Source organism: Papio anubis, chromosome 10 (genome assembly GCF_008728515.1).
Source record: "Papio anubis isolate 15944 chromosome 10, Panubis1.0, whole genome shotgun sequence".
Lineage (NCBI taxonomy): Eukaryota > Metazoa > Chordata > Mammalia > Primates > Cercopithecidae > Papio > Papio anubis.
The window spans coordinates 102,639,478-102,652,168 of NC_044985.1; the positions used below are offsets into that span (position 1 = coordinate 102,639,478).

General features: G+C 51.6%; 1 protein-coding gene across 7 annotated transcripts; it reads right to left on the bottom strand.

Annotated features, from left to right (window-relative positions):
- Positions 1–864: 864 nt before the first annotated feature.
- Positions 865–10,384, bottom strand: PRKAG3 (protein kinase AMP-activated non-catalytic subunit gamma 3). Of its 7 annotated transcripts, none has more exons than XM_009183087.3 (15): positions 10,190–10,260; positions 9,805–9,844; positions 9,510–9,550; positions 9,220–9,375; positions 8,448–8,851; positions 6,981–7,062; positions 6,465–6,523; positions 6,294–6,339; positions 6,035–6,089; positions 5,707–5,833; positions 5,394–5,559; positions 3,005–3,042; positions 2,688–2,834; positions 2,110–2,342; positions 865–1,540 (listed from the first exon to the last, which is right to left on the bottom strand). In XM_009183087.3, the coding sequence occupies exons 4-14, from the start codon at positions 9,371–9,373 to the stop codon at positions 2,226–2,228; spliced, it is 1,395 nt and encodes a 464-aa protein (XP_009181351.1). In that variant the 5' UTR covers positions 9,374–9,375; positions 9,510–9,550; positions 9,805–9,844; positions 10,190–10,260; the 3' UTR covers positions 865–1,540; positions 2,110–2,225. The 7 variants fall into 7 exon arrangements, with proteins under 7 accessions (XP_009181351.1, XP_009181352.1, XP_021779707.1 ...); XM_009183088.3 differs by having other exon boundaries at positions 9,220–9,393; XM_021924015.2 differs by having other exon boundaries at positions 9,510–9,658; positions 10,190–10,238.
- Positions 10,385–12,691: the final 2,307 nt, after the last annotated feature.

Here is a 12,691-nt window from a genome sequence, read left to right on the forward strand (position 1 = left end):
ATTCTGAAGGTAGATGGCAAGAACTCGGGACACTTACAGTGCATTTGGAAGAATATATGATGGGTTACAGAATAAAAGCCCCTTCTGTCCCCGACTGGTCAAGATTCCATGGGTTGGCAGGGCTTGGGGAGCAAGGCGACTGTTGACATTTCTGGAATCCTTGAGAAAAGGACCCTGAGAAGGAGGTTGCGGCTAAAGAGCGGGAAAGTATGACAAATACACCATACAGGTTTGGAGGTGATAAGGGTAGGCAAGCACTAGGTAGAAGAACCCACACGCTTCCTGGGAAGAGCCTGGGAAAACAGCAAGCCACAGAGCGGAACAGGTGACTGGGCTCTGTATCTTAGCAGTTGACCTGGAACAGAATCACTGAGCTTCCTGAAGCCAGAGGGTGTGCAGGGCCAGGAGCTAGAATGTTCCACATGCTCCAAGCCACAGGCCCCCAAAGAGGCTTTGTGGACGTGAAGGAGCCCCTGGCAGACCATGCATGACCAACTGATGACCAGATAGGATGTCCAAGCAGGTGCTGGAATGGACAGATGATGATGGCTGAGGACCAGAGTCTTACACGACTTAAAGCCACCCCCCCGCAACCCCACCGAGCTTAACCCCAGGAAAAGGTCGGGGGAGACTCTGAATTGACTGAGATTAATTTCTAAAACCTGGTGAAACGGGATTCCTAATAGAAATTACATTCTGTGTTAGAAAAATAAAGTTATGCTTCTTGCAGATTAGAGTTTGTAGGCCGAGTTGTACCTACTATATAAGCAATGAATTAATATTTTCTTTACAATTTTGTAAAGAAAAGAGAAGAAAGAAATTTCAGTAGAATAGCACTACATGCAAAAGAAATGCCACTTGCGATTTTTGTCAAATTTCCTTTTTGTCTTTGAATTCAGAAAGCACAAGGCTCTTGCCACAAGTTCAGGTCAAAGACTGCAGCATTTTGAGAGAAACCTATAAAATCTAAGTTCGTGGATTGTTCCTTTTGTTGTGTTTTTTTCAATTGCTCATTCATAGGGGTCCACATACAAGGCCATCCATCTCTGGGGACACAGAACACTGCTCACTGCGAGAGCTAAGGAGTTTTCTGGACAAGAATGGAGGGAGGACCCCCACCTCCAACAGGCAGTTCTATAAATAACAGCTGCTCCATGGTGGCCCCTGAAAAGCAGCATTTCAGCAGCTCTGAAATGATAAAGCCTGGAGAGTAGGAGGGCAGTGGCGACATTGCTGGGAACAACAGCTCCTGTTGGACTCCCAGGAGCTGAAGGCTGGAGCCATAGGTAGCCCAGAAACCGAGGAATCCAGAAGCCCTGACTAAACCCACTGGGGCCGTCCAACCCAGTTAGGCTGCAAGGGGATGAGTGGGCATGGAGCACAGATGGCCCTGGGGTAATCCTAGTGCCTCTGGTTCAGGGACCTCCAGACTTGACTCAGCTGTTCTCCTTAATTTCATCATGCCATGGTGCACTGGGCATGTCCGAGGGCTTCTGGGAACACAGGCAGGGCAAGGGCAATCTGGGAAGGCTGAAGAAGCCTGTGAGGAAAAGAAAAGGGAAGATGGTGACCATGTAGGAGGGGCAGCTGCCTTTCCAACAGGGGACTCTTGCCAGCCATGGCGAGTAGACAGAATCTGTGCCCATCCTCTGCAAGCCCCTAGCAAACGTGTGACCCGGAAAGAGTCTGAGATCATGTCACATTTCCTGAGATGAGCATGGAGGTAGAAGCTCCTTCCTTTAAGCTTTAGTTCTTACTGGGGATGGAAATTCCATCCAACAAAGGTTTACGTAGCTTGCTTCCTTCTAATGGAATTCCCAGCAGGTGGGAATTGAATTGTGAGGGAACAAGGAAATCTTCCCAGAGTGTCTGAAGTCACATCGCTGCCTTAGCCTATAGCTGGGGCTCTGTCCCTCCCTCCTAGGAGAGTCTCCATGACCTCAGCTGAAAATGGGACAAAGTGGGGACGTGCAAGTCCTTACACTTGTAGTTTTCACAGGGCTGCTCAGCTTTGAGCTTGGCCACTCCCATCCTCAGGGTGTCCCAATCTGAGATCCAGGAAATCAGGAAGACTAAGAGGCTCGTGTCATGGCCCAGGGCAGAGCCTACCTGAATCATAGCTGAACCAGCAAATGGGGGTGGGGGAAGATGAAGGCTGAGTTCCCTGGCTCCCTTCATTGTCTTCCAGGTGTGGAAGAGGATTGGGATTGAAGACTCGGATCTTCTCAGGCCCCGAGGGCATCGATGCCAGCAGGGCTGAGCACCAGTGCCTGAAGGATGTCGGAGAGGGAGACCACGCCCAAGAGATGCTGGGTCTCGTCCACTAGCACCAGTCGGTGTACCTGTGGGTCCATAGTGTTCAGTGAGGGGGCAGAGCCATGGGGCTACAGCAGCTACTGAGGTTAGTGCCAAGAATCAGGAGAAACAACCCACCATCACCTGGGGAAAGACTGTTTCCTAGGAGCCCGTTAGGGATGGCTGTGACCGGCCTTGGGCGATCAGCTGGCAGTGACCCCTGGCATAAGGGGCCCATGGACAGGACAAAGTGCAGGCCAGTGTGGGCACCAGGAGTTGGTTATGAAATGGAAGGATAGGCCAGGTGCCCCGATGTTCAGGGATGGCTGGAGCCATGCATGAGAAGGACTGGGCTATATGTGTTGTGGGCATGAATGGAGGGCACAGGGTACCTGCTCCTGAGCAATCCTGTCGATCACTTCCCCCAAACTCTCATGGGGCTGGCAGGAAAGGACTCCCTCCAGACATAGTGTCCTCTGCCTCAGAGCTTCTCCCACACTCATGTCCAGGTGGTTGTAGGTTTGCTGGGCAGCCAGGTGCTGGGGCAGAGAGAGAAGCATGGCTCCTAGTCACCCCCTTGCCTGGGCTCCTACCCCACAGATGTCAACCCCTGCATACTTGTCAAGGTTCCCCTGGTTGACAGAGGCCCCCCACCCATTCCCACACCCTTAGTCTCCCTACAGCATCCCACCTTTCCAGGGACACTTACGATCACATCAAAGCGGGAATAGAGTCCCACGACCTGACCTGCAGAGAGTGGTGGGTGGGGGCAGGGAGAGAAAGACAGGGAAGAGCCTCTGATCAGAACCGAGGTGCTGTGTAGAGGGCCTAGGGCTATTTGCATCAGGGTGCCACTATCAGAACCCAAGGATCAAACTTAGCATCCCAGAGTGAGACAACCTGACGTCGAACATCCTGAGGAAATGCAGTGTGAGTAACACGGCATCACCTACGAAATAGTCTAGCCTTGAATTTATTGCCCAAATCTCTTCAAGTCTTTAGATATAATTTCAGTTTACAGGAAACACAGGACTAGAGAACAAAGTAAAGGCCAGCTCTAGAAAGCAAACAGACAAATCTGGATGTGGGGTATCCTATAGGACAACTGACCCGGGCTTTTCAACTCACCCATGTCATAACAATTCAGGGGGAATGGGGTTGTTCTAGATTTAAAGAGATTTAAGGAACAAAAGACACGAATGTAAACCATGGACTTCAGTTGGGTCCTGTTTTGAACACATCAACTATAAAAAATACATTCCCTTGGGAGGCCGAGGTGGGCAGATCACAAGGTCACGAGTTCAAGACCAGCCTGGCCAACATAGTGAAACCCCATCTCTACTAAAGATACAAAAAATTAGCCAGGTGTGGTGGTATGCACCTGCAAACCCAGCTATTCGGGAAGCTGAGGCAGGAGAATTGCTTGAATCCGGGAGGTGGAGGATGCAGTGAGCCAAGATCGCACCATTGTACTCTAGCCCAGGCGACAGAGCAAGACTCTGTCTCAAAAAAAAAAAAAAAAAGAAAGAAATCTTGGCCGGTCGTGGTGGCTCATGCCTGTAATCTCAGCACTTTGGGAGGCCAAGACAGGTGGATCACTTGAGGTCAGGAGTTGGAGACCGGCCTGTCCTATATGGTGAAACCTCATCTCTACTAAAAATACCACCCCCCAAAAATTAGCTGGGCGTGGTGGGGGTTGCCTGTAATCGCAGCTACTAAGGAGGCTGAGGCACAAGAATCGCTTGATCCCGGGAGGCAGAGGTTGCAGTGAGCCGAGATGGTGCCACTGCACTCCAGCCTGAGTGACAAAGCGAGACTCTGTCTCAAAACAACAACAAAAAAGCCCAACATTCTTGAGGAAATGGAGAAGTGAGAATAAGGATTGGAAACCAGACAATAATATGAATTATTCATGGTTTTGTTTGGTGGTATAAAATGCATTTTTTTTTTTTTTTTGGAGTCTTGCTCTGTTAACAGGCTGGAGTGCAGTGGCGTGATCTTGGCTCACTGCAACCTTCGCTTCCCAGGTTCAAGCGATTCTCCTGCCTCAGCCTCACAAGTAGCTGGGTCTAGAGGTGTGCGCCACCACACCCAGCTAATTTTTTTTGTAGTTTTAGTAGAGACAAGGTTTCACCACATTGGCCAGGATAGTCTCGATCTCTTGACCTTGTGATCCGCCCACTTTGGCCTCCCAAAGTGCTGGGATTACAGGCGTGAGCCACCGCCCCTGGCCAAAAATACACTTGTTTTAAGAGGTGCAGACTAAAATGTTTAGGGGTGAGATGACATGATGTCTGTAATTTACTTTGAATTACTTCGGAGAAGAGATGAACTGTTTATGGCAATACAGTAACAGTAGTTAATCTAGGCAATGGATATAGGTGGTTCATTATGCAATTTCTTTGTACCATTTTCATACGTTTGAAGTTTTATATAATCAAAAATAAATTGAAAACAGTTCTTGATATCTATCTTAATTATGGTGATTTTAGCTTTGAAATATTTCATAGCCATCATTCAACCAAAGAAATAATCTTGTCGTCCCTCTAGCCCTTTTTCAGTGTAGGAAACTGAGGTCTGGCTAGGGGCCCGAGGTCCCATGGCACATTTTACTTTTTAAATTTTATTATTTCGTTATTATTTTAGAGACAGGGTCTTGCTCTGTTGCCCAGCCTGAAGTGTCACTGTATGTAAACTCAAACTTCTGGCCTCAAGCTACCTTCTCGCTCTGGCCTCTTTCAAAGTGCTGGCATTACAGCCGTGCACCACGTGCCTGGCTCCATTTTAAGATGAACTAAAACTAAAATCTGCTGCTTCCTGTCACTATGCTCATTTTCGTGCATATAACCTTTTAAATCCTCCTGTGAAGTCAGAAAGATGAGTGTTGTGAAGAATCCCATTTCACAAAGGAGGAAACTGAGGCACAAAGAGGCTAAGCAACCGGCCCAAGTCTCAGAGCAGATGGAGACTTCTAATCCATAGTCCATCCTGTACCCCCCACAGGGATGGCATGGGAACCCCTGCCCTTCCCATATTCTCCCCTGCCAGGTTCTCCCAGGCCCCAGCCCAGCCCAAGCCTCTCATCTTGTGCTGGGTACCACATTCGTTGACCACAGGCAGTGCAGACACACGCCGGTCCACAAAGATGTCCAGTGCAGTCAGGATGGGTGCTGTCTCCAGCACCACAGCCAAGTCTCGGAATGTGCCGATGCCCAAATCTTGGATAGTGCGGTAGAGGAAGGAGGGCCGGGGCAGCAGGGAACCCTGGTTAGGAAGGGGACCCGGTGGAGATCAGGGATCCAGCAGCTTCAAGAGGGCTCCCAGCTCCTCCCTCTGATTCCTAGGGCTGAAGACTCCTCAGGCCCTCTGATCACCCTTCTCCCGCTTCCTCCCACCTGGGCCCAGGCTCACAAAGATGTGCAGGAACTTGAGTAGGCGTTTGTGCGTGAGGATGTGGAGTATGTTGCCTGACACCGGGTCCAGAACAGGCAGGCGATGGATCCGGTTCTTGATGAGGGTGTAGACAGCTTCAAACAGGCTGCAGAGATGGGAGCAGTGAGCCTCGAGGCAGCCTGGGGAGAGACACCCGCCATCCCAGCCCCCTAAAAAGGAGGGCAGAGCACCAAGGCTCCCTTGTCCCTGTGTCGCCTAGGATGAAGAGGTGAGTTCAGAGCTGAGTGGGACTGGGGAAGGGGACTGTGGGAGGAGGAGGCGCAGGTGAATGAGCGGGGACACCCACCTGTCATTAGGAGAGATGGAGACCAGAGGCTTGAAGCAGCCTTGCAGGTAGATCTCTGCAGAAAGAGCCAGAGTCAGGCCAGGGGAGCTGGTCACCTGCCTTGCCTTGCAATCCCAGGCAGCTTCCCTTCCTTCAGGCACCCGGGGCTCCTATTGTCCCTCCCCTGTTCGCTCCAGGACATCCCCCCTGCCCATCCTCCGCCTTAGGCCCTGGCCCACCCTCACCAACAGCCCCTTTCTGGGTTCCTCTCCCCACTCACCCCTCCAGGTCTCAATCTTATGTTGTTCAATCTCATAGATCTGGACCTAGAGATATCAACAGGACTCCAGAAGTCAGACAGACATGGGCTTCTAGGGTACCAGGCTCCAGGAGGACTTCCCTCCGCCCCCGCCCCTCTGGGTGCACATAAGATTCCCAGCCCACTCCTCACCAGGGGGGACCTGTAGTAGCGATGCAGCACCAGGATGAAGTCAGTGATGGTCAGCATCCCTGCAGGGGAGGGGCGGGGAGGAGGTCAGCTTGGGGCCTTTGGGTGGGAAGCAGGTTGAAGATCAGATCCCCTCCCCAGACTACCAGTTTCCTTGCACTGAGACACAGTGGGGACTGTGGGAAGAGGACAGTGGGACAGCCCCCCAGGCCTGAGAAGTGGGGCTCTTTCTCTCCTGCCTCCCCGCATTTGCTCCCTAGCACCTACGGCATGGGGCCATGCAGTAGCAGAGCTGGAAGGTGTCAGCTGGTCACAGCGGCTCCACAGATGGAGAAATTGAGCCCCAGGGTCTCCCAGCTGGCCACGCAGACTCGGGATGGACTTTCCCCCACCCTGGCCCCTGGCTGGGCTTGGCCTGAAGCCAAGCTTGTGCTACATCAGAGATTGGCCCCAGAACAACCGTACGAGGTCCCCACCTCCCCTTCTCCATCTCCCTTCACCTCCCCAGCCTCTCCTCACCCACAAAGCTCTGCTTCTTGCTGTCCCATAGAGGGGCTGCCCGCACACCGTTGGCCACCAGAGCAAAGAAGGCCTTCTTAATCTGAGGGGCCAGGGAGAACAGTCAAGGGTGGGTCCTGAGAGACCCTCACCCTCCTCTCTGCCCCTCAGTGGGCACCTCCCCTCTGCCTGCTGTTCCCTCCCTGTCTCACCCAGGGTTCTTCCATGGGGCCTTCTCCTGGACCCTCCTCTACACCAGCTGGCCTGTCTTTCTCATGACACAGTACACGCTAGACATGATCATTGCTGCGGACATGTGGTACATAGATAAGGCTGTGGCCTGCGACACTGAGCCCCTCACCTGGCACACCAGGGAGTGAAAAATTCTAACTTCATGTTTCCATTTGGAGGGCATGTGTGTACAGACACAGTCTAGTTTTTGATAGCCTAAGTACTGGAGGCATAGTTATTTCCATAACATTTGATATCTACATACTGTTTTGTAGATAAATTTTATATTGACTCATTTTGTGCCTTGTCCTAAACAGTACTATCTGCACATGCTGGTTATATTTTTTAACACACCCTAAAACAAACACAAAGCTACTGAAATAGGCATATTTGTTCATGAACCACTAGAATCAGAACATGTGCTATGGACAATACATACACCATGTTTTGGGAAAGGCTGCATGGCACAACAATGATAAGAATAAGATTATAGATGTTTATAGCTTAGCCTAATGGAAGAGAAGGTACCAGAGCTCACTATTTTTTTCTGTTGCCAAAACAGTCCCCTATTCTTCGTTCTAAGTGACTCTGCAATGTCTTTTTTTTTTTTTTTTAATGGAGTCTCGCACTGTCATCCGGGCTGGAGTGCGATGGCACGATCTCGGCTCACTTGCAACCTCCACCTCCCAGGTTCAAGCGATTCTCCTCCTGCCTCAGCCTCCTAAGTAGCTGGGATTATGGGCACCTGCAACCACGCCCGGCTAATTTTTTTGTATTTTCTTTTTTTAGTAGAGATGGGGTTTCACCATGTTGGCCAGACTGGTCTCGAACTCCTAACCTTGTGATTTGCCCGCCTTGACCTCCCAAATTGATGGTATTATAGATGTGAGCTACTGTGCCAGGCCTTTGCAATGTCTTACACATACTTTGCTCATGCTTTATACTGGGTAGTCCAAGAATCCTCTGAACTATGTAGGGTGCAGCAGGCATTTTGATCCCCATTTTAGAGATGAGAAAGGTAAAGTAACTCAAAGTCCTACAGATACTAAGTGGCAGAGCTGCGATGAAAATTACGTGTGCTCACAGAGAGTAGAAGCTCTCCCTCCCCCAAATGGCCTCCATAGTGCTAAGAAGGGGTCCTTTCAGGGGGCTTGCAGGGGCACCTGGCTTGGCAGGGCATCCTGCAGGGTGGGAGCGGTAGCTGCAGCATTGTGTGGATGCAGAGTGAGTGCAGGTTGGGCAGAGCCATGGCCTCACCTCCAGCGTGGTGTCGAAGATGAGCAGCTTGGAGCTAGTTGCCATGGCATCATAGCAGGTGTGCTCCTGCATGAAGCGCATGTAGGTCTGGGCGCCGGGTTTCTGCAGTTCGTCATCCCAGCCCAGCTTGGGAAATAGGGCTTGCGGGGACGGGCATGGGGCAGGCCTCTCTTCAACCAGGCCTTCTAGCTCACACTGCCAGGCCTCTGTGGCTGGGAACTCCGTGGCCAGCTCCACATCATCTGTGCTGGAGCCTGTAGCTGAGGCTATACAGTCAGAGGGGAGGCAGTCCCACCCTGTTGGTGGAGTGCCTACCCCGGCAGGATCAGCTTGAGCCAAGGGTGTGGCCTTGGGGAATGTGGCCTCCAGCCCAGTGGACTCAGCAGCTGGCCTGGACCGGGGACCTGTTTGGGGGAGGAGGGGAAGAGGACAGTAACTCCATCTTCCAAAGCACGTTCTCATCTGCTGTCGCCGTTCATCTCACAGCAGCCTTTGGAAGCCTGGATGCTGTGGCCCTATTTTGCAGGTGAGAGGCTGACCTGAGAGTCACCCCAGACAGTGGCTCTGTCCCATCTTTCTGAGTTGGCCATGCTGGCCCCCGGCACTGCAGTGCAGTTGTTCTCTACCACGTAGGGAGACTGAGGCCACAAGATGAGGGTTGGGTCCAACTCTGTGTTTTATGGAGGGACCCGAGTGAGAGCCCAGATCCAGGCTCCTCTGGGACTTCCCACTGCTCTGGCTCCCATCTTCCCAGAACTGGCCTTGGCCTCACCTTGCCCCTGACCCGGTGGCTCCCCTTCCTCCACCACCTCCTGCCTTGTCCATCTCGAGGCCTTGGCCCTCCATTTCCCGTGGATTCTTTCTGAGCTGCTGGTCACAGCTGGTGATGACCATGAGCTGCTGTCTTCTTGCTCTAGGAAGCTCATCTCTGGAAGGGGAATGGGGCCTGTTTGATTAATAGGGAATAATACAGAAAAATCAATTCAAATGTTATTCATAATCTTTAGGATTTGCAAGCTTCTAATGGGCTTTTCTCCAACATATTTCTCATTTAAAACTTACAGCAGCCTTATAAGGCAGGCATTATTATCATCCCTGTTTTGCTAGTGAGGGACCAGAAATTCAGAGAGGTTAAGCAATTTGCCGCAAATCACACAGCAAGTGGGAAAGTCACTTCTGAAACGAGGAAGGAGGAGGTGAGGGAAACACACCTGGGGAAAGGAGGAAGAACAATAAGGAAGAAGAACCAAAAGGAGGAAGATAAAAGCCAGGCTGGGAGGGAATGTGGTCCCAGAAAAGTGGGGGACAAGGAAGTGGGGGAAGAGGTTAGGCCCCAGGGAGGGGGCAGTCTCCTTACCTTGATGCTCAGAACCCCCAAGGCTGCTCCAGGAAGGGGTCTGTGGGGAGAAGACTTTCTGAAGGAGTGGGGAAAGTGCCTTACATTCCCAGACCCCTTCTCCCTGCACACACGCCCACATACCCATGCACACCAATACACATGCTCAGTCACACGGCCATACACAAACACACACAGAAAGACACACATCCAAACGCTCCCAGGCACACAGAACCACACACACTCACAGTACATATGCCCAGACACGCACATGCCCATATTCACGAGAAAATCCAGACCAAACACACACCAAAAGACACATACGCACAGACACACATTCACAGCACGTGCTCTCAATCTTCTGGCCTCAGCTGCTCCGGCGCCAGCTCCCCTGGGACCCCCATACCCTGTGCAGTGCGTGCTCCAGCTCTGGCTCCATGTGGCCAGCCCCGGACCAACGGAGAGCAAGTGTGCGACACTGTGACTGGGCCGCACTATTCTGGGCCCAGCCCCGGGCACCCTGCCCTGCCAGGATCAGTTTCTCTCTGATTGGGTGTCAGGCAACGAGAGGGAGGGGCCCTACTTGCTCAGCTGCTCCAGCCCCGAAGGCTGGGGGCTGCTGGGAGGGGGCGCACCTGATAATCTGGGTGCTTGGTCCTCAGCTCCCTCCTGGGTCATTGAGGACAAGCTAGAGGAACCCTTTATGGGGAGAGGTGGCTTGGAGCATGTGGGAGCATGGGCGCTGGGCAGAGTTGGGCTCTCAGAGTTCTGAGCCCCTATTCCAAGGGCCTCCCTCATCATTATCAGGCACCAAAGCAGGGAACATGGAGGCAGGTCAGTGTAACTGTCTTCCTTGTTCTAATTTCAGTAGAGGGTGGTGCTGGAATTAGAAAGGGCAAGTTGCAGCCAGCTCAGAGCCTAGAGATGAGGCAAGGGGTTTGTGGGTAGTTCCAGGAGAGCAGCCAATGTATGTCCAGATGTCCAGATTTGAGTCCCTGGAGCCTGTCCCTCTCTCAGGTGGAGGAGGTGGAGTGGGTGTTTTAGGCAGGTGAAGAGCTGTGAGAATCACCTCGAAGGCGTGGGGAGCACTCAGAGCTCCCCGCAGGGGAAGAGACACCTGTTTCCACCTGTGGTTGGGAGATATGCCTGGGTGTGCAGGTGTCCCAGCCCCCATCCCTCTGTGAGTGCTGTGCCTACATCCCTGGTGCCAACAGGATCCCAGCCTAGCTCCGGCGGCTGCCACCCCCTTCCTTGGCATTCCCGAAGCCTGAGTCAATGTCCGGATCGGGAATGCTGACCCAGCTGCTCCGGCTTTCCTCTCTCTGCCCCTCCCTTTCTATCCTCCTTCCAGCCTCTTCCATCCCAGCCCTGGCCCTGGAGTGGACACTCAACAACAGACTGGTGGATTTCTGGCTGAATTTATTACATGTGTTTTCCATCAACCCTCAATGTTCCTACTCCGGCAAGGGGGAGGGTGGAGGAGAATGGAGTCGGGAGGACAGCCTTGGCCAGGGCTGTTCCTGTGGTCCCCAGCCTTTCTCAAGGACATCTGCTCACCAGACAGTGGGAAACTGGCTCAGTGGACAGAGATCAGGGTGAGAGAATTTCCTTCACACGAAGCATGTTTTTTCAAATGGACTCAAGATAGCCACCACCAGTTTGAGAGAAAGGAGAGTAGGAAGAACACCAAGTCCAGAGTATTCAAGCATAAAAATAAGGTCTACCTGAAGCCATTGGCTGTGGTTACTCAAACATGGAGCCAATCAGAAGGCTTCTAAGAGTGTGAGGGTGTTGTATTGGCAAAGAAACCATAAACCTGATCAGCAAAGCCTGGTTTGACACCACTTCCCTTGCCTTATTCCCAGCCCTCCAAATCCGCACCAGCAGGAAGAGGGCTGTGAAGACTGGAACGACTGCAAAAAGCACAAGTTTGCCAGTGCAGGACAGAGGGTATTGGATAAGGAACAGCTTCCCAGCAGGCAAAGCCAGAGACTACATAGGATAGTGGAAAGGGGAGACCTTCCCAGAGAACGGAACCAGGAGTGGTCAAATGTGCTGACCAAGAACTTAATCCACTGCCAGGAAGGGGCTTTGCCATTCCTGCCCAACCAGATTTGATAATTAAGGTCCAGCAGCTGCTGGGTGTTTGCCATTCTTTCAGTCGCAAATGGAAGTTTTTTTTTTTTTTTTTTTTTTTTTTTTTTGAGACTGTCTCACTATGTTGTCCAGGCTAGTCTCAAACTCCTGGGCTCAGTGATCCTCCTACCTCAGTAGCTGGGACTACAGGCGCATAGCAGTGTGCCCAGCATGAGTAGATGTTTTCACTGAGCTTACCCTCTTCTTCCTTCACTGGTGTCTAAGGGGTGCAAATCACATGCCTGTTAGTTTTTAGGTCACCAGACCATGGGGTGTCCATCTATGTGGAAGAAGGAACTGCCCACCCCTGGACTCTAAGCTGGGTGCTATATCCAGATGGAACTCTGACTTGCCTCCTTTTGAAGGGCAGTAACTGTGTTTTTTGTGTGGGATGGCCAGATGGGTGAGCTCTAGCAGAGCAGTATCTCTTCTCCCCTTCTTCTGCTATTAGTAAATCGCCACAATTTTAACTGAATACAAGATTATATTTCCCAGCTTCTTTCGCAGATAGTATGGCCATGTGACTAAGTTTGACCAATGAGATTTGAGCAGCAATGTTATATGCATACATATTACATGATATAAGGGTGCCCTTAGGAGGAAAGGGAACCCTTTCCTACTGACTAGAATTACAATACGATGGTGGGAGCCGGAGCAGCAAACTGAACCCAATGATGGAAAATGCAGTTTGAAAATGATAGAACATCCCCCACCCCTGTCCTGGTCTGCCTACCTCTGGATTGTTACTTTAGAGATAATTAAATTTCTGTCT